General features: G+C 44.6%; 1 protein-coding gene across 2 annotated transcripts in view; it reads left to right on the top strand.

Annotated features, from left to right (window-relative positions):
- RBM20 (RNA binding motif protein 20) overlaps positions 1 to 21,916 on the top strand; it is a 169,022-nt gene that overhangs the window by 83,014 nt on the left and 64,092 nt on the right. Inside the window, exon 1 of one of the 2 annotated variants that reach the window (XM_012771217.3) lies at positions 17,743 to 18,346. The exons of the other annotated variant lie outside the window; for it this stretch is intronic. Coding sequence (XP_012626671.1) covers positions 18,264 to 18,346 — 83 coding nt within the window. The 5' untranslated portion in view covers positions 17,743 to 18,263. Of the gene's footprint in view, positions 1 to 17,742; positions 18,347 to 21,916 lie in introns of those variants that run through there. 2 annotated transcript variants of the gene reach the window in all.

Genomic DNA, 21,916 nt, shown 5'->3' with positions numbered 1-21,916 from the left:
AGACCCACCTCTTAGTGGGTGGGGCTTCAAAGAATTTGTGGCCATTTTTAATCCACCACGGAGTGGTTATTCTCATTACAAAACTTTCTTTATTAAGTATTCAGTATATTCAGTACCTTAACTAGAGTCTGGTGGAGTAGATTAACAGGTGACTCAATTGGTAAGACCACAACTGGAGAGGGGTCACTGCTTGTCTTAGTTCTTTGTGTGACCACCAGGTGGTGGCATTGCTCAGTCAACCTGGAACGTTTCAGGGCCACCATCAAATCCCTCCTATAGATGCTCTTAAAGCTGCGGGAATCCTGTGATGATGTGTGGGTGGATCAGGAGCAGGCCGTGCTGACTACCAAGAGGGCCTGGGATGAGGACCGCGGTGGGCACTGGCTGCCTCTCTGGAAAATTCTTCTAGAACTACTGTGGGAACACAGATCTGCAAGGCCTCTTCACCTCCCACAATGGGAGACTGGAGTGAGATGCTGCATATATATATATCCCATCACAATGAACACAACCACGAAGAAATGTTGTTTGCAACAAAGCAATTTTTGTGTACTTATGAACCGCCCATCAAAATTACATTGCATTCATTTTATTGCAGTGAGGTAAATAATTCTATACCAGCGCTTTCTTTATCTTCTGTACCACTGTGGTTGTTTGTATGCTTAAGAACAACAGTGCATGCAAAAACTGATGACATCTGATTGAGGTCTATAATCTGGTCCATCTAGTCCATGGTACCGTGCCAGTGTCAATTTCCTGGTTTTGATAATGTAATGTACTTATATAAGATGTGACCATTGAGGAGGCTGGGTGATAAGGACATAGACTTCTGTACTATCTTTGCAACTTCTTGTGAGTCTATAATTATTTCAGAATAGAAAAAAAGGAAGTCCTTGCTAAAATTAACCCCCTCCTGGTTGTGTATTACTGGTATTTGCTTTATCATTTGAAAGAAGAGAGTTGAGCATTGATTTCAAGAAAAGGTTTTTTGGTTGTTCTGGCAGAGTAGCACTGGTTTCTCATCTCCCTTTGGGTCTACTGGCCACTTCTGCAGACCCCATCCGGGCTCAGAGCACCTGCTAGGCCAGCTGATCGAAGGCGTGGAGACCTGGAGTTAAGGACAAGGAGGGGCATTCAGGCCACCTCCTTTCTTCTCCTACACTCAGAGGTCCTCTGTTCCAAGTTTCTCCTGCACATTTGGGGCTCTGCCCTTTACTAAGCTCTTTCCTGTTTGTTGTCTCAGTTGTGTCTTACAACAGTCCTCTAAGACTCAGAGGAAGACAGTATTATTCCCATTTTGTGGACAGAAAAACTAACATGGAGGGGTCTCTAAGGAACTTGCCTGAGGCCATAATTAAGTGCTGCACCCAAGGGTAGAATGTAGGATTTGACTTTTCATCTAGATTTTCCTTGCTAATTTCTAACTAGACTGAAAAGAGAAAACAGAACTTTTTCAAGTGAAGTAAAACTTGTTTTAAACATTCCATGTTTAAAGTCCTAACCCATAATTGCTCATGCTTTTATTTATTGGCTTGCTTTATTAAAATGCAACTCTTAGCACCTTTTAACGTTCACACAGTGTTTGAAGCAGAGAAATGAAACTTTCTCTTATGAATAAGTGGAGAAAGTGGTGTTAACTTTTTTTTCCCCCATCAACGAGAAAACAATAGGTAGCAATGGGTTTAGTAGTTCTGTGGCAAAAAGGCATTTCCTGAGATTGATTTAATGGCAAAAGGAGAAACCGTTATGTTTTGCTGACCAAAAGAACGTGGGAACGTTTCAGCTAAAATGCAAGTTAAAACTGTGCAAAATAGAAATTAGCATTCAGCGTGCCTTCCAGTTTCCAGACGCCAGTCCTGCCAGGCAGCCCTGCAGGATGGCTTTGCCACCAGCCCTACCCTCAAAGAGCACATGTGGCCGCTGGCTGGGGAGCTGGAAGCAGAAGGCTTGGAGCAGCCGGAGAATGATACAGGGCAGCTGTGCTTTCGTGCCGAGTCTATACCATGGTGTTTTTGGAAACTAGAGCTCCCGAGGCCTGGATCCCTCAGGGGAGGTGGCAGGGAATGTGCTGGGCTTGGGAGGAATGTAGAGATACAGGGTTAGCTCTCTGTTGACGCCTAAAATTGCAGTGAAAAACTTGGTTTCTTCTAATCGCACTTGCTAGCTGTGTGCCCTGGATTAGTTATTTCTGTCTTCTCAGTCTGTTAGTTTTTGGTGGTAAGATACTATAAAATTTACCATTTTAACTATTTGAAGGTATACCCTTCAGTGTCATTGAGTACATTTACAATGTTGTGCAGCCATCACCACTATGTAGTTCCAGAACCTTTCTGTTACCCACAAAGGAGACCCTGTACCCTTTAAACAGTTACTCCCTCCCTGGTAACCTGTAATCTGGTCTTTGTCTCTATAGATTTGTCTATTCTGCATATTTCATATATTAATAAGTGGAATCATGCTGTAGATGGCCCTCGTGTCTGGCTGCTTTCACTGTGCACGTTTTCAAGCTTGATCCGCGTTGTTCAGCCTCAGTTTTACATTCAGAAAAATTACTTATGTATTAATAAAAGGCACTGTGGGACGTGGCTAAAAGACTAAAACTTGGTTTGTGCCCTTAAGGGTGCTTGTCTGCTGGAAAAGAGAGGCATGCATCCGGTTAATTCTGATATCAGGCGGTGACATTAGTGCCACAGGAAGGAGTGTCAGCCTGACCCTAAGTTAAGGGATGAACAGGTGCATGCCGTGTCTGGGCGAATGTGGGTGGCCGGTGACTGGCGTGTAAGACCTGCAGGGAGATGAGGGGAAGATGAACCCAGCTCAGAGCTGAATGTCTTTCTGAAAAGTCTGGACTTAGTGGCAGGTAGGAACCATCGAAGGTTTTGTAAGCAGAGTACTCCACCTGCTCTTTAGGAAGACAGCTCTGGTGGCATTGCGGAGCTTCATTTGGCATTAGAAGGGGGCGCCTGATGAGGAAGCTGCCGCCATAATCCCGGCAAGATGCCGACTGGGGCATTAGCAGTGGGAGCATCAGGAGTCGACAGGTGGAGACTGATTCCAGAGCATTCTGCCTCTGCTCAGATGTGGGGATTGAGGGGACAAGGGGATGGGCCTGAAGGATCCAGCAGGAGACCCTCCCGGTACAGCCTACCTGTTGGGTCTCTCTTCTCTCTGCGCTGGCCTGCATTGGGCTGGATGTGTCCCGAGACAGGTTGCTAAGCGGTAAAGGAGTCCTGATGACATGGCAAGGGAAGGCTTTATGTGTCTTCCTGGCAGAGCCGAGCTAATGGCTTATCCCCAGTTTTTTCATTTTGTCCTGTTTCCTTCAAGCTAACCATCTAGGGATTTTCAATCTCTGGTCTTAGAGATTCCTTCAGGGGCTTTGGAACTTTTCAGGGACTAGCCAGACTGCCCCTTCTCCCTGGCCCATGCTGGGACTAGGACTTGGGATGATAGTCGCTGCCCCTGTTTTACAGGTGAGGGACCTAGCGGTTGAAAGGTTGCCTGTGATGACATGGCAAGTGAGTGGTGAGGCTGAGACTTGAACCCAGGTCTTCCAGCTTCAGGGAAAGTGTGCTCTTCTCTGCGCCACATGCCCTTGCTCCCGCTTAAGCTTTGCACTCTCAGCTGCTGAGGATTGGATGACTGTCTGCTGTCGTCCTGATTTTACTTCAGATGTGTAGCATTTCTTCAGTGTTCCCTCTTTCCAGCTGTTTGCTTGGACAAGGCTGAGGAGAGTCTGAGTGGGACCGACAGTGACTCTGGGTCCTGGCCACCAGTCATCTCCTCTTCTCTGTGTACCTCAGGCAAGTGGAAGAGCTGGCCAGGTGGCAGGTTTTTCCACCTCAGCTGGTGTTTCAGCCCCTGGTAAAGGGAGTAGGGACCTTCAGGGAAGGCCTTGAGCAGAAGAAGGAAGCATGGCCTGGAGTTTTGCTTTCTCTCTCCCTTGCAGCAGGCTTTTTCCCCTTCCTTAGGACTGAGTGGAGTTCCTGGTGGTTTTGTGTGCCCAGCGTCAGGGGCATTGTTCTGGCCATATTCCCAGGAATCGCATCCTCTCTGAGAAGCCAGAGGTATGTGGCATTACTCCAACTGCACCATGGAAGAGCCCCCTCCTGCCTCTGAAGTTGCTGCTCTGCACAAAGGAATAGGTCATTTTATATCTGAAAAATTCAGTGACCCATTCAGGGGTCAGTTAATCTCTCTAGTTTATCCTTGTTCATCTGGGATAAATAAGGAGGGAGAGGATGAACAGTCTCCAGAGGGGAGTTGAATTCCAAATCCCTGAAAAAATTCACTTTTTGAAAACCAGAATCCTTCTGTTTTCTTTATGAAACCCCAGAGCCTGACTAAACAAGCTACCATCTGCAGAAAGTTAAGTATGTACACACACACACACACACACACACACACACACACACACTCACACTTAAAGAACACTCTTCTTAAAACCACCTAGTCAAGAGTTCCCCAAGATCAACCACATTTCCTAGGGTCAGAAAAGCAGGAAGTATCAGCAAAACAAACACTGCAGGGATAGAGTTTAGAAGTATACAAGCAATCTGCAAACATTTGTTGTGCATCTACTGTGTGACAAACACTGTGCTATGGTGGATGAGAAAATGTATGAGATTTAGGCCTCACTCTGGAGGAGCTTATTGGGGAAATGTAATCTGAGAACATAAAGATACTTACACCCTTTATGACCAACGTCATGCTCCCTGGGAAAACCTTAGCAGCATTCTCAACTAGGGTCAGAAATAAGATAAGGATACTAGATATCACCACTGCTATTCAACATTGTGCTGGAAAACCTAGACAATGCAATAAGATAAGAAAAATAGGTGAAGCATAAAGATGGAAAATAAGAGATAAAGTTCTTATTATGTGAAGATGATATGTTTGTTTCAAAGTCCAAGAATTTTCAGAAGTATTGCATGTAACAAAAGAGGCAAGCAGAGTTGCAGGATGCAGTGTCAACAACAACAAAAAAAAGCAACTAACATTTCTGTAGAACTGCAATAACATACAGGAAATGTTATGGAAAAAAAGAGACTGTTCACAATAGCAACAAAACTGTAGGGTACCGAGAAATAAATTAAATAAAACATGGATAAGGCTTTAATGGAGAAAACCATAAAACATTATTAGAGTATATAATAAATGGAGAATGATATGTTCATATATGGGATAACTCATTAGTGTAAAAGCATCTCATTTAAGACAATTCTGGTAAAAATTCCAATAGGATCTCTCTAGGAATTACACAAACCAATTCTAAAATTCATTTGGGAGAGTAAGGTACATTAATGGGTCTGAAACACAGTATACACACAGGTAAATCTTGGCTAAACCTAGATGTGAAAATTAAAACTTTAACATTATTAGAAGATAACCCCAGGAGAATATCTTTATGAACTCAGAGGTTAAAAAGAATTTCTTTCTTAGAAAAGATCCAAAAAATACAACCTGAAAAGATTGATAAATTTGACTAAGTTAAAGTATTATTGTTTATGGATGTATAGTGTAAGATTAAGGCCTAGAAGTATGCACATGGACGTTGCCTCTGGACAGAGAGAGAGAGGAGAGGGTGGGACGGGGGACGCTAACTTTATCTGTAAGGTTAAAAATGATGCAATGTTAACATTGGTTAGTTCTGGATGGTGGGAACACAACAGCTTATTATATTTAGAAATATTTTTTGTATTTAAAAACATTTTCAAGAAAACACAAAGCAACTCCCAACCTGAAAGCAGCTATCAGCAGGGGATGTGGAAGCTACAGGTTTATAGGGGGAAACTGCCAGGCCCGGGTGCCCGATTGTGATCTCAGCGCTACCAACAGCAATCTACGCCTGTCCGTCTGTCCGTCTGTCCGAGGGCGAGGACCTTCCTCTCCAGCTGTGCTCTCTGGAAAACAAGAGGGCTGGGCTGATCACTTGCTAAGGTCCCCCTCCCTTGCCAGCTCTCACATTTTCTCCTCCCCTCATGGGGCAGGCTACCACTGCTAGAGGGACAGAGAAGGAAGGAGGAGTCCAGGGCGAAGAGCATTTTCACAAGCATGAAGCTCTATGCAGGCACAGGGAAGCCATTATTCACCGCATAGAATTCTTACTTACCTGGCCTCTTAGATCACAGGCCCTGCCTGATTTCCTTTAAGCTCTAGACCTTGCTGTTTTCCTAGACAGGGTGGAACTGGGTGTCCTGTAGTGACAAGTGTGCCCCCTACCAAGTGGCAGAGATTCTTACTTAGCTGGGACTGAGTAGGGGAATACTGCTGACATTGACATACCAGCTAAATTGTTCTCCATTACTTTCCTGGAGTCATGAGGCCTGAAAAAGAGCCAAGAATTACACTTGGGTATGGTGGCCTAGGGGAGAGGGAGGGTGAGATGGGTCTCTTGGGAGGGACCAGTGTTTTCATCAGGGTGGTCGTCTGTGGGCTGGTAGTTTGAAAATAGGGGTCTTGGAATCCTTGTTCACCCGTGGACCTGTCGACAAATCCTGCCTGAGTTTTCTCATCTGTGAAATGGGGCTGACAGGAAGAGACCAGAGTGATGTAGGGCATTGTTTCCTTTTGGCGCACAGAGAGAGGGCTTTGAAGGTAAAGCGGGAGGTGTGTAGCATGGTTTTCCATGGCAGCGGGGTATTTATAATTACGGTTATCACTGCTATCAATCCAAGCAAGGAGTGCACCTGCGATCTCAGTGATCTTAAATAATTTGCGTGTGTGGACAGAGTTTTCCAACTTTACAGGATGTCTCTGTAAAACCGGTCTGGGTGCTAAATGACAAGAAAGTCAGAGTTGACAGGCAGGGCATCCTCTCGTGGCCTCTCTTTGCCATGGGAATGAGTTTTAAGAGACTCAGTTGACACTCTTACTTGAGAGGTAGTTGTAGCAGGATCAGATTGGGGTGTAGACTAACGACTCCCTCCATTCATCCCACTCTTTCTATTGTGTGGACTAAAGAAATTCATTTTCTTTCTGTCTTGACCTGACTCTAATCTTTTCCCTCTCTTTTTTCTGTTTCTTGGGAAAAGAGACACTTCTTCACTTCATTTAGTCATCTCCTCTCTGCATCTTCTGGGTTCTTTCCCTGCAAGGTGACTTGAAAAGTAGGGGCACTCAGGGGCTCTGCTCTGTTGTCACTACACTGTTTTGTAGGATATGTTATAGGGATACCCTAAAATGAACCCACTACGGCTATCTGTGACTTGGACTATTTAATGAAAATGGCCACACTTTTGGAAAACTGTGTTTCCCAGCATGCAGGATGTGATTTGACTTTGAAAGTTTTTAACTCGAGTGCTAGCTTGTTGACTTACAGGAAGAGAGTATCCTCATTTAAGCGAGTTCATTGAAGCGTTAGTTTGCAGAGCAAAAGTTGAGACTAAGAGAGACCTGGGAGAAGTGGATTCTCGCCAGAGACGAATGTGAAGCTCCTATGTTTTCAGTGACTGATGTTGACCATCTTGTGCTTGACGGCAGTGGTTTTATTTTGTTAGGAGATTTATAGAAAATTAGCAATAAGTAGCCCTTTATAAATTGGTTTCTTAAAAACCCTGTGCAGGTTTACTTCTTAAGCCATTGTTACTATCTGCCTCCCCGCACCTGGGACAAAGCTATGTGACGCTTCCTCCTTGACTGAGACAATTTCTTGGTCTGGGGCAATGGAGGTTCCTCTCTAGTGTGTCTGGTGTGGGGCTGTTCCCCTTTGGTGGAATGCATAACGTTTTGCTGTTGCAGCAGCATTTCTTTTGGCGAGCATCTCATTGGCAGCATCTCAAGTCCAGGCTTGATTGTGGTGTCCTGTTTTTTTAATCCCTGTTGTTGCGCCATTTGAATTGTACGGTTGCGTCAATGCTAAAGGACAGTCTTGCAAAAGCACTGCTAATTACAGGGACTCACAGCATTGTAGCCACTGGCATGTCTTTCTTAGCATTCCCACAATAGTCGGACAAGGGGGATGCAGTCTCAGTTCTGGGGCTATCTTAGAGCGACAGGCACAAGATAGAGACATCTTTCAGATGTTTGTGACCTATGGTATGTGTGTGGTGGGCAGGGAGAATAAAACACTAGAATTTGCTTTTTTTGGAAAAATAGAAAATAAAGTTTTTCTCAACCGTCTAGATGAAGTCACTATGGCCTTGGATAAATCATTTAACTTCATTAGACTTCAGTGGCATCATCCGTAAACTGGTTATGATAATAATTTACTTGTCTGTAGACAGAAGCTGCATAAGACAATCTCTGGACAACTCATCTGTGTTTTTTTTTTTCCTAAATAAAAACAGAATTTATTGGGTGAAAGCAATAAAATTGCAATGTGCAAATAAAAAACTACTGATGTTAGATTTTGGAAAGGAATTTAGGGAAGGGAGAGAGAACAGGCATTTTCTTCAACGAAAACTTTTTTCTTGTCCGTAAAGACTATTTTTTTTTTTAAATCAGTTTTAAGTTCACAGCAAAACTGAGAGGAAGGTATGGAACAGGCATCCTCAAACTACAGCTGGCAAGCCACATGCTGCCTGCCTAGGACATTTATCCAGCCCACTGGGTGCTTTTGCCGCCGCTGCCTGTCCTGTTTAGCAGCTGACTCGTCCCGGGCCCACAGTGCGCACTCTCCAACGGTCTGAGGGACAGTGAACTGGCCCCCTGTTTAAAAAGTTTGAGGACCCCGGGTATGGAGACTTCCCATATACCCCCTGCACCCATGCAGGCTCAGCCTCTCCCATTGTCAACATCCCCTGCTGAACGGTGCATTTGTTACAATTGATGAACCTACATGGCAGCATCCTGATCACCCAGAGTCCGCAGTGCACACTGGAGTTCACTCTTGGTGCTGTGTATTCTCTTGGGTTGGACAGATGTGTGATGATACCTCCATCATTTTGGCACCACACCGAGTATCTTCTCTGCTCTAAGAATCCTCTGTGTTCCTCCTACTCAGCCCTCCTCCTCCACATCTCCTGGCAACCACTGATCTTTTTACTATCTCTAGTTTTGCCTTTTCCAGAATGTCACATATGTGGAATCACCCCGTACGCAGCCTTTTCAGCCTGGCTTCTTTCACCTAGTAATATGCATTTAAATCTCCTCCATGCTTTTTTTATGGCTTGCCATTAATAGCTCATTTCTTAATGCTATTCCATTGTCTGGATGTACCACGGTTTCTTTGTCCATCCACCATTCAACTGGGAAAGACATCTGCGTAGCTTCCAAGTTCTGGCAGTTATGAATAAAGCTGCTGTAAACATTCGTGGGCAGGTTTTTGTGTGAACACATCTATGGATTTTTGATCTGCTGAACACTGAACTGAGATAAAAGAGTCTGGATATAGAGTGTAGTTGAAAGGGATAAGTTTGTGCTTTTTCAAAAAACATTTTCACTGTAAGATATTGCATACACACTGAAAAATACCTAAAACTGAAAAATACCTAAACTCAGCATCTGCTGAGTTTAACAAACAAAGCAAACACCTATGTAACTACCACCAGGTTGATAAACAGATGCCCCTGGCACCTAGAAGCCCCTGGGTGTCCCTGAGCCATCAGGCCTCCTTCCTCACTTATACTTTTCTGGTACCTTCCTTGCTTTTCTCTATAGTTTTGCCCCCTGGGTTCCCCTCTACTAATTTGAAAGTTATATATTCTTTCTGTTCTAGAAATTATAATATTTATACTTAGAGTCTAAATTTGATACAAATTTCCTATTGGGTAATACAGGTCCTTGAACACTCCAAAAATGTTTAACATCTTCCAAATTATTTTCTCTCATTGCTGTTTTAATTCTATCTATGTTTTTAAAGAATACCACAAAATATTGTTCTTTACAGCCAGGGTTCATTTCAGTTTACTCATGCATTTGTTACTTTCTTTTCTCTTTATTTCTTTCTGTGTTTCCAGTTTTTTATCTTATAACACTTTCTTGTTTTTTTTTTTTTTTTTTGAGACAGAGTCTCACTTTGTTGCCCAGGCTAGAGTGAGTGCCGTGGCGTCAGCCTAGCTCACAGCAACCTCAAACTCCTGGGCTCGAGCGATCCTTCTGCCTCAGCCTCCCGAGTAGCTGGGACTACAGGCATGAGCCACCATGCCCGGCTAATTTTTTTTTTATATATATATCAGTTGACCAATTAATTTCTTTCTATTTTTAGTAGAGACGGGGTCTCGCTCTTGCTCAGGCTGGTTTTGAACTCCTGACCTTGAGCAATCCGCCCGCCTCGGCCTCCCAAGAGCTAGGATTACAGGCGTGAGCCACAGCGCCCGGCCATAACACTTTCTTTCTGCCCAAAGTGCAGCCTTTAGAATTCCCTGGTGGGTGATGAAGGCTTTCGGGTTTTGCATGCCTGAAAACTCCTGGATTTCACCTTGGTTGTGGAAGGGTGTCTGTGGCAGTCATCTTAGTTTCCTAAAGCTGCTATAACAATTAGCACAAACTTGGTGACTTAACACAGATTATTCTCCTGTGGTTCTAGAAGACAGAAGACCTAAAAACAATTTCACTGGGCTAAAGTCAGGATGTCAGCACTGCTCCCTCCACAGGTTCCAGGGGAGAATCCTTGGCTTTTCTGCTTCTAGAGCCGCATTCCTGGCATTCTTTGGTCCAAGGCTCCTTCCTCCATCCTCAAAGCCCAGATGGCCATCGGACAGCCTTGTAGCATCTCCAGATCTCTCTTTAGTCACTTCACCTTCTCTGTGCCAAATCTCTCCTTTCCTTACTCTCGTCGTAACACTCCTTACTGCATTTAGGGTGCACCCAATTAATCCAGGATGATCAATCAATCCATCTTGAGATGCTTAACTGAATCACATCTGCAAAGTCTTTTTTGCCCTGTTATGTAACGTTTGCAGGTTCCAGGGACTATGACTTTGGGGGCCATCATTCACCTTCCCACATCAGTGTATAAAATTATAGGTTGATATTATTTTCTTTCAGTGCTATTCAACTGTCTGTTGGCTTTCATTTTTGACATTGAGATATTTTTTAGTCTATCCAGCATTCCTTTTAAAATAATCTATATTTTTTTCTTTAAGCTTTTCTCTTGGCTTTGATCACTATGATCACTGATGTGTCTAGGTGTGCATTCCTTTGTATTTATTTTGCTTGAGATGCTCTGCTCTTTTGACTCCATGGTGTCTTCCAATAGTTCTGGAAAATTCCCAGCTATTTTCTCTTTAATATTACCTCATCTGATACTCATTGTTCTCTTCTGGGATCCCAGTCAAATGTGTGTTGGGTCTTTTCATTATATTCTTCTTATTCTAAATACATTCTTCCGTGTTTTCCATATTGTTGCTTTTTGATGCTGTATTCCAAACAGTTGCCTGTGATTTAACGTCTGGTTCTTCATTCTCTGTTCTATTGGTTTTAATATTTTGCCAAACACTTCAATTAAGATTTTCACCTGTTTTTGTTTTCTAGAAGTTCTGTTTGATTCTTTTCTAAATCTGCTAAGTCAGTTTTTACAGTTTTTGGTTCCCTGCAGATATTTGCAAGCTTGTTGTTTACTTTTCCATGTGGTTGGCACAATATAAACTTAATAAGTTTGTATTTGAAGCCTGTCTAGGTCTGTTTCTGCTCTCTGTTGTTTCTATTGGTTCTTCTAACTCCTGTTGCCTTATTTCCTTATACATCTGATTATATAGTTCTTTATACATCTATTTTGCTAGTCATTTTCCTTAAATAAATTATCTGTGGAGATTCCCTGAGGCTTCGAATAAGTATTTTCTCCTTCTGGCTGCCTGTGACGGTCACTACAAACCAAATTCATTGCCTACCTATGCTGTGGGATCCTGGGGCATGAATCCCTGTAAAGGCAGGGCTTCTTCTAGTCACATCTTCTCAGGGGTATTTTTCCCCCTTCTTTTTCTTTTCCTGCTCTGCTCAGGTTTCTCTCTGGGCCTGTGGGGCTGGGGAGGTACAGGAAGTGGCAGCTTAGTTCTGGTTCATCCTAATCCTAAGAATGTAGCCCTTTGGGCCCCAGCTTAGCACAGGTAAATGTGTCTGTAGGAGTCTTGACATTGGATGTGCTCCGGGCCCTGACATCTGCCATCCTTAGCCCTCCAGTGTCTGCAAGGCAAAAGCAGCTTTGGCACAAATTATCCTCTAGTGTCTTTAGGTGCAAGCTTTCCCAGAAATTTGCCTGCCAGGGCTATCCCGTTTTTAAAGTCTTCAGTGTTTTTAAGGTGATTTATCTTGAGTCGTTTTAGCTGGAGAGTTCATCCAAATAACCCAACCTACCTAACCTGCTCTTATGGGAAATAGCTATTACATTTTCATTATATAAAATTATGCATTTACGTTTAGCAACTATATTATTTGTCTTTAAGGAAATTTAGAAATTTGTAGTGCAGAAAGATCGAGGGAATGCAGCTTTTTTCATTTTAAGAAATTAGAAGCCATATAGTAGATGCTTGGGGCAGGGGGAAGGCGTGAGACTTTTGCTGGTTGCCCATTAACATTGTGAAATTGACAAACCAGCTTCCCTGATACCATTTGTTCTTTCCTCCAGAGGGAACTTTAATTGGTTGGCTAATAAGTTTCATTCTTGCCTTGCATAAATCACCACCAAAGGAAAACTACTGTTGGCTGGTCCTGAGCTGTCCTGTAGTGGCCCCAGCCTGGCCTCTTCAAGTGCGGGCAGCTGGGAGGGCGGCTGGCTTTGACTTGGGCAGCAGATACAGCGCTGGTCAGCAGCTCTTACGCCCTGGTCTGTAATGCTCCAACGTGTGTCTGTGACAATGAAGGCAGATTCCTGACTTCGGCCATGGCTTAGGATCCTTCAGTGGATAAGTTTGGGCCAGGTTTGTGAGTCCAGTCTTTGGCCTACCCTCAAGATCATGTTTTGACCAGTTGGTGTTGGATCAAGATTTTAAAACTTTAAACCTCAAATGTTAAGAATGAATTTCTGATCACTTTTATCCTCAATTTTTTTTTAAAATTATTCATCATATTACGGGGGTACAAATGTTTAGGTTAGGTATGTATATTCATATCCCAAATTTGGATGGAAACTTCCGACATTGTAATCAACATAAGGAAAAGCCTGTTCATCATTTGTTGATTCAGAAAACATTTAACAGACTTCTGCTGTGTGAAAAGCACCATGCTGAGCATTGTGGAGTCCTTGCTCTCAAATGCTAATAGTCTTGTCCTGTGCAGAAAAAACTCAAGTATGGCTACCTACGAGAGAAACTGGAATTTAGAGGAGCCACTGAGGGTGGTTGCCAGAGTGGCCTGGCTGTGATGTGACCATCCTACTGCTCCTGAGATTGGCTCTGGCTGATCTGGCCGGCTGGTGTCTCTTCCCTCCTTACACCTCAGTGCCTGTCCCTCCCACATCTGGGCTCAGGGAGTGAGGGTGAGCTCCTTGCCCGGAGGAGTGCTATCACTTGATCAGAGGTATGCAGGTGGCTGTGCTTCTCTGTTTAAGACTCAGCAAAAGACAAAGTAGAGAAATCGTGAAGTGAGGAGCCAATCTTGCTGCCTGTCGGTAGGTTTTGTGCAATCGTATAAATAATTCATGATTTATGCATCAGAACAGACCCAATTTCCTGGAAATTGTTTCAGAACGGTATTGGAATCTGAGTTAATACAACTTGGCTGGAGTGAAAGACATATCTGCTTGCCAGTTCTCTCAAAACTCATTGTTCTGCAATGCCTCCACACAAGAGAGGTTGGTGCATTTATTAATTAAGGCCACTGAGAGATCAGTTAAGCCTCAGCAAACAAATGCCTTATGCTCTTCAAGGGGAAAACAACTTAGAATCCGATTTGTTTCCTCATAGAGAATTTGAGGTATGCTGCCAAAGCTTTTCCAAGCTGCAACCCCTCTTTCTTGGCCAGCTGTAGGGCTGTCAGCTTCCAGCCCCCCAAACTTCCTTGGCTGTGAGGGTTCCTTCCCAGTTTGGTTTGGAGCACAGATTCCACCTGCTTTTATTTTGTTTTCTATTTGTTTGCTATTATCCTCCCAAGCACATGCTCTTTTCCCATGCACTACACCTCTGATTATATTGCTGCATATTTTGATCCCAAACAAAGGTGACTTTTGTCCTCAGCTTGTTATGAAAGATCAGTAACATGTGACATGTGATATGTTTTCCAACTTTTATATCTTTATATGCCTCTGGTGTTTGGCTCTGGGGGTCATGTTTTGCTGAGTGTAATACTCTTGTCATTAAACTTTTAATTGAAGTAAGTAGTAGAACAAAGTTGTAGTAGAATGGTCTCCTCCTCCTATTCCAGAGGGGGTGTCAGAAGGCCCTCCCTGGGTGTGCAGAGGATTAAAATCCTGACTCCTTAAACTTGGGGTAGATCCTATCCTGTTACTTGTTTTTGTACACGTGTGTATAGGAAAAGCGATACCATGTCGGAGAATGTCTAATACTGTATTAGAGGATATTTTGACCTTTTGCGATAGTAGAGAAGGAAGACAGTGCAAAGTGCTGGGTACAGCACCGAGGATTGGCTGATAGGATAAAAGGCACTGGTGCTCTTAGAGGGGAACTGGACAAAGTTGGGTTTCGGCTACTCTGTTAGTACCTTAGCACTCACCTGACAGCCAGATGCTCCTGGAGAGGCCCATGCTTAGACATTATCTTGGCCCATGGGAAGATTGGTGGCAGCTGTCTTGGGTGGCTAGTGTCCTATAATCCCAGAGTCATGGGATAGACCCTACTGGGAGTCATTTATTAAAACCATATGGGGCTCTGTGTGTTGCAGGTACTGTTCCAGACATTGGGCATACACCTACAGCAAGGACACACAGTACTGATTAAAGGAAGGACGTTTCAGGTCGTGAGGACAGCTTGTGCAAAGGTCCTGGGGATATGATCACCCCGCAGACCCAACATGACATCTATGTCTTGAAGCTACATTCAGTCTTTAAAGAGCAAATCTGGAAAATTTAATGATGCTTCCTGCTTCTGTTTTGCTGGCCTCTGGAGAACCCACAGAGCAACAACAGCTAACCAGGCAGGAATTGAAACCCCCGCTCAACAAAGAACCAGTTTCCTTTTCTAGGAAGGGCTCATTCCCACACTGTCTGACTCACAACACTTCACTGGTTTCCTCTGCTAACAGGGCGGCCTCTGTGCAGGATGTAGCCTTTTCAGAGGCTGAGGTGGTTCATTCTGGGAACGAATCCTGTCTTTGTTCCTGCGTCTCCTTGTAACAAGAGGCTGGAACCTCTACCATTGCCCTTTCAAGGGGGTCGCTTTGTATTCTGCTTACTGCCTTCCATCCATCCCAGGGGACCGAGACCTCATCTTGTCTGGCTTAGCTTTTCTTTGTCCCCCCCATTGCTACAGATGGCATTGTTGGCCCCGGTTTTAATGAGAAACTAGTGTTTAGAGAGAGTTTCACCTTAAACTGCCACTTTGTGTTGAAAGGGTTAAGAAAGAAAAAGAAGAGGAGAGAAAAGGAAAAGCCCCAGGAATGTCTCCAGTGGTTTCCTCACATGCTGTGTGTGCATTGGGATCTCTCAGGCCATGGAAGCTTCTGTCCCTCTTGGGCAAGAACTGGGCTATTTCAGGCATCCACTGTCTTATCCCAGTGGGGCAGGAGTTGAGGGCAGGGGTGATGGTAGGGACCGGCTCTGCCCATCCTGCATGGGTGGAGATTTGGCTCCAGCAAGATTTCCAGGCAAAAACAGAGACGAGGTAGCCAATCCTGGCCCAGTCTGCTGAGGGTCAGAGGAGGCCCAGCCACAGGGTCTCTGATCCTGGATTTACCTGGATTCCTCACTGGTTGCTACTGTCTTTGTACTTGCATACTCCAAAGAAAAAACAATTCCCTAGTACCACCCTGAAAGGTATACAAAACTGAGCAAAGGGAGTCCAAATGTTAAATTGGAGACCGCAGGGCAAGCTCCACCACCATGGGTTGAGCAGTTGCCCTGCCCTTTCCCTTGATCCTGCCTGTCTGCAGTTAACTCTGGCCAGTGGCAGCGGTGGTGGTGGTCACAATGGTGGTGGGTGACACAAGGAAAGGGGCAGAGAGGCGTGTACCGAGAAGCCATCTCAACATTGATGATGACCTTGATCTCGCTGGTGAAGTCTGAGATCACAAAATGAACCTCTGTGACCCTGAATGATGTGCTGGCATGTTCCACCTCCTTTTGCGAAGAGCTTTTTGTGAGGATCTCAAGAGATCCTCCCTCCTCGGCCTCCCAGAGTGCTAGGATTACCAGCGTGAGCCACCGTACGCAGCCTCAGACCTTTGCTCTTAACCACACAAATCACTGCTTCTCCCTCGGGGGTGAGTGGGAGCGGAGCCCTGAATGTGGGTCTGGGGGGATGTCTGCTGTGGAGTGCTTTTCAGTAAACTCTTATCCTAAGAAAGTCCTGAGCATAATGAAATAAGACAGAGAGAGGGGAGGCAAAATGTGCAATGACTGATTGGAGTCAAGCCTTACGCCTTGGGGAAACCTATTAGAGCGTGGAAGGGACCCAAGGCCAGAGCAGAAATGCAGCTGGGGCCAGGTTGGCTGGTTCCTGCAGGTCAGCATCTGGGACTGGCGCCTTTAGGTGTCTGTGACTTGAGTCAGCGGCCGAGAGCCAGCGGAGCCTGGGGCAGCCTGTGGGCTGTGACTAAATTAGGAAGAAAGAGCCCTTGGGCTCTCCTGGGAGCTCGTGGGGGCCGGTGGGCTGTGGAAGGGCCTCTGGTGGCAGCTGGAAGCAGGCTGTGCAGACACATCTGACTGGCTTTCACTGGGACTCTTCGAAATGTCACACACCGAGTCTGAGCTCAGTCCTAGCAGGAGGGGAGCCTCCCTTATACCCGTGTGACTGTGGGTGGCGCCAGGTGAGAGATGATCTGCTCCCCCAAACCTCTTCTTCTCCAAGAGTCTAGGTAAAATAGGAGAACCTAGTAACCTTCAATCACTACGTCATTTACAAGCACTTCAGAAGAGGTTTTATCTTTCAAAAAGCATGCTCTGTTGAATCATTTGGGGAGGGAGGGGGTGATAGCGGACACAGGCACCGCGGATTAACATCAGACTGTCCCAGACAGGACAAATTAGAATGACGGTTGCTCTATATGACCTGGCAACAAGGTACCTGTGACAGCAGATTTTGATTTAGAAAATCATGCAAAGGTTTAATTTGGTTTGATTGTGAAGTACCACAGAGTGAGATCTGAAAAGAGAAAAGTAAAAAACAAAACAAAACAAAAATCAAAAAAATTTGGCGGGAGAACAGTGGCTCCTGGGAAGAAAAATGAGCTCCATTTGTAAGTAATTAAACCATGAATGGGGCCAAACCTGTCATTCGACTCCAGGATTTTTAGTCCCTTCCTCACAGAGAGGGGCTTCTTGGCCTTTTTTTTTTTTTTTTTTTGGTATTATATTTTCTGTAAGACTGGTTGGAGGTCTTAGCCTTAGAGCACAGTTTCTCAACCACAGCACTATGGATATCTTGGGCCAAATAACTCTCTTCTGTGGGGGGCTGTCCTGAATGCTGTAGGATTTTAGCAGCATCCCTGGTCTCTACCTAGCACCCCTTCAATCCTGACAACAAACTGTCTCCAGCATTCTCTAGGGGACAAAATTGTCCCCAGCCACTGCCTAGAGCAAAGCAGAATCCACTTTTCCTACTGGATTGCACTTAGAAGGTGAAATGATGGGCATCTCACTCCATGTCCTGGTCCATAGAAATATAAAAGGGGCAAGTGGAGCTTTGCTGGTCGCAAGTCACTTTGTCGGTGCTGTCTTATGTGGCTACATTGCTTAGGTCCTTTTGGGCACATGCAGGATCAAAGTGTTCCCCATGAAAACCCAGAGTGAAAAACAAGCAAGCAAACAGATCATCACCACCACCACCACCACCACCACCAATAGCAGCAACCAAAAATAGTGAAAAACCAGGCCAGGGGGCTTAGGAATTTTTACAAAATGGCCAGCGTGATTAGCCAGGACCCCTCCTTCCGAAGCTTCTCGGGAGGCCCGTCTGCTTAGAGCTGGCTTGGGTGTTGATATGTGAAGAGGCTGAGAACATGTGGTGTAAACATCGACTGATATTGTTTGCCATTTCCACTCAGCATGTGTAATGCAGCAGGAATGGCTCCTGGTGGCATGTGACTGCCCTTCCAGACGGGTGTGCAGTGCTCTGGGACAGCTCTTTCTCTTTGGCTCCCTCCCTCCCTCCCTCCCTCGCTTGCATCCCCCCTCCTCTGCCCCTTTCCAGACTGGGGAGAGCTTACGTGGAGGCTTGTCATGATTGGCATGCAGAAGGCTGGTAGAATGTCACTGGAATTTTCTAGGAAGGCACATGCGCGACACCCAAAATGACTCCCGGCGTCGGTGGCCGCAGGTCAGCGCTTCCTGCCAGGCGCCCTGGTCTGTTTCAGAAAGGTAAGGTTGCATGATGTCATCCTACCTTTCTTTCCCCAGCACAAGGGAAAAAAATAAATTTTTTTTTTTTTTTAATTCTCCGGTCCAGGCAGCACCTCTGACCATGTTGTCGGCACTCAGAATTTGTGCATGAGTATGCGATTTGTCTGTATCCCCACCCCCTCCTGTTTAAAAAAAAAAATTAATGATTCACAACGGACGTTTAACGCGACCTAAAACAGATCCTCAAGACCCCAGTGAAATCAGCGATCCCAACGTCGGGAAGTCTATATGCTCTTTTTACGCTGGTTACTAAACTCTTTTACAAAGGAAAGTCGTGTGGCTACTGGAAAACAGATTGCATTTATCACCAGACCTGGGAGGATGGAAGGGGACATGGTCAGAATCCCAAAACTTTATAAACGATGACGGTGTCATGAGGTTGAGGTGTTTTGTGTGTTCACTTTCCGTGATGGAAAATGAATGTAAAGGTGTTTGAAATGTCGCGTATGTGTTGAGCGCAGAATCAGACTCATTCTGAACCTGGAGGGGAGTGCCGTGCTAGAATTCACAAGACGGAGACTTTTCGCCAAGAAATAACGCTTGGGAATTGCCTTTAAGCACCTCTGAAGTGGCTGTAACATGAATGTCAGCAACTCTTAGGCATCTTTAAGTAAAGTTAAAATTTTAAATGAAACTATTTGAATCATCTCCGAGCAAGCAAGTAAGCGTATCAACTTCTGTAGTGAGGTTCAGGGGACATATTTGGATGTAGATGTGACGATCTGTTAGCAGGCACAAGCACAGCCGAACATGACTCACCTCGTTTCTTTATCTGATGCAATTGAAAGTAGCTTCAGTGCACCCTGTAGAGGGGTACTGGCTTTCTGCTTGCAAGTGTGTAAAAGCAAATCCGCACTCATAAAATGGCCTGTTTGATGTATCTTATATCACGGGAATTTTTTTTTTAACCTTAAAAAAATCCATTGCGTAGCTTTGTCATCGGTTTCTGCCTTATGTGCTTTGGAATCTTCTCTTTTCGTCGCTTTTCCTCTTTTCTTTTCTTTGCAAGTCTGCACAAGACGTCACAAGACTGAAGTGGAGCGGGTTAATATTTTCACATACTCGCCCCTCCCCCACATGCATACACTAACAGCTGCCACGTATGATTTTGTGGAATTTGATATTTCGAGTGAAATGACTTCCTTATTTTCCATAGTAATATAATAATCAATTTTACCATAGAGAACTGTGTACATGTCCAGGCTTGGCTGCCCCTAATTAGCAATGGATGGGGTAGCCGGGGAAAGTGTAAGAGAGCAGTTTTGAGTGAAAAATCAGCCTTTACGTTTTAACCTTTCTAGCTGGTTTCAGCCAAGGCTGTTTTCAAGTCTGCTTGGGTCTTAACCATACGTCTGGTTTGTAGCACTCTGAGAAAATACCTAGAATGGCACGTGCAAACATAACGGAGGTGGGCTTGTCCCTCTAACCGTTGTGGCGTTGTCTTTTATCTCGGCTCTGCAGTAACTTTCATACGGACACAGCTTTGTAAGATAGAGTCAGAAGCCAGAAGTAACCCACGTATGATTTTCTCTGCCTTGGGTGGCCGTTTGTTGGCTGTAGTCAGAAAAGGATGTGTCTCAAGGCACCAGAAACTTCCATGCACTTTGGGAAAGGAAGGCTTTTGCAGTAAATAGTTATATGGTATATTTATAAGATTCCAACCTTGACGTTCTTGTTTAGTCTGAGGAATGTAAAGGAATGAAACCGTGCACATTCCCAACACGCACGCTGAAACATGCACCTTGTGCTGCGCAATGAAACAGCACATTCTGCTAAGATCTCCCTTCCCATAGGCCTTGGAGACAGTCATAAATTCAAGTCAGTTGAGCAAGTATTTGCTCAGTGTTCCTGAATTGTCCAGCACTGAGATAGGCAGGCACTTGAGAGTTTGAAAGATTTTTAGGATTGGGTGATATCCTCAAGGCACTTACAACTTGGAAGGCCAAAATCTTCTACCACCCCTCACCTGGCTCTCTGCAGCAGAAGCTGTACGGATACTCTGGGGAACGACTTGTCACACAAAAAGATATTTGCTGAATTGCATGAAAGGTGCATCAGTACAGCTATGAAATATTAATAGATTGCCCAGTGTGTGTGTGACCCTTTGTGGACTTGTAAAAATGTCAGTGTTTATTCTTCAAGGTAATTTAAGACAAACGGTCGTTTTGTTTGGAGTGATAAAAATGGCTGCGTGACCCAAAATGATAAAGAACAGACTGAGTCTGTTTCTTTAGAGATATGATTCTCGGACTTTGCTTCACGATAGTTCTCGTGTGGAGCTATTGATATGAAAAATCCCAAAGTCCAGACTGAAACAGAATCTCTGGAGGTAGGACCCGAGTGTCAGTACTTTTTAAAACTCCCTAAGTAATTCCAAAGCACCATGAAGTTTGAGATCTGGTGATATCAGGCTGTGTCAGAAACCTCTTTCCGTTTGTTCGTTTTTTAGCCCAGACATTCTAGGGTGAATTTGGGAATGGAATTTTTCATAATGGTGGTGGTGCTTGACTAAAGAACTTTCGGCCTTCTGGAGTCTGACCCCTTCTCCCTGGAACTCAGTGTGGATGGAGCTATCTATGCTTTCGTTCTATTCAGCAAACCTGGTAGTACGATGCCAAGCCAGCCACTCAACCAACTAAATTTCCTAAGGTTTTCTGAAACTTGAGTGGTTTTTTTTTGTGTGTTTTTTTTTTTCGAGACAGAGACTTGCTGTGTTGCCCAGGCTAGAGTGAGTGCCGTGGCGTCAGCCTAGCTCAAAGCAACTTCAAACTCCTGGGCTCAAGTGATCCTACTGCCTCAGCCTCCCGAGTAGCTGGGGCTACAGGCATGCGCCACCATGCCCGGCTAATTTTGTCTATATATATTAGTTGGCCAATTAATTTCTTTCTATTTATAGTAGAGATGGGGGGGTCTCACTCTTGCTCAGGCTGGTCTCGAACTTCTGACCTCCAGCAATCCGCCTGCCTCAGCCTCCCAGAGTGCTAGGATTACAGGCGTGAGCCTCCGCACCCGGCCAGAACCTTGAGTGTTTTTATTCCAAGAGGCCAAATGTTATTGAAGGTCCTGATTGTGTCTCTTAAAGGAAGGTGTTTATACGACATTACATGTACCCCTTGAAATTATCTTTGCAGTGTCTGAAACCTCATGGAAAAGGGAGCCCCTTATTGGTATACTGGGCAGCTAGTAGGAGTAGATCATTAATTATACAGGTGTTAACTAAATTCTTGATGACTCACCAGAGATTCTTAGAGTTGCAAAGTATTTTCAAGATATTCCATCATGACCAGCCTGGGCAACATAGTGAGACCCCACCTCTACAAAAAAATATAAAATATTAGCTGGTTGTGGTGGCATGAGTCTATAGTCCCAGCTACTCAGGAGGCTAAGGCAGGAGGATTACTTGAACCCAGGAGTTCAAGGTTACAGTGAGCTATGGCTAGTGCACTCCAGCCTGGGTGACAGATTGAGACCCTGTCTTTAAAAAATATATATATTCTAGTTCAGTTGTTCTCAAAGTGCAGCATCAGC

This window comes from Microcebus murinus, chromosome 14 (assembly GCF_040939455.1).
Source record: "Microcebus murinus isolate Inina chromosome 14, M.murinus_Inina_mat1.0, whole genome shotgun sequence".
Lineage (NCBI taxonomy): Eukaryota > Metazoa > Chordata > Mammalia > Primates > Cheirogaleidae > Microcebus > Microcebus murinus.
The sequence above is the reverse complement of the archived record's forward strand: the minus strand, read 5'-3'. Positions and strand labels throughout refer to the sequence as shown.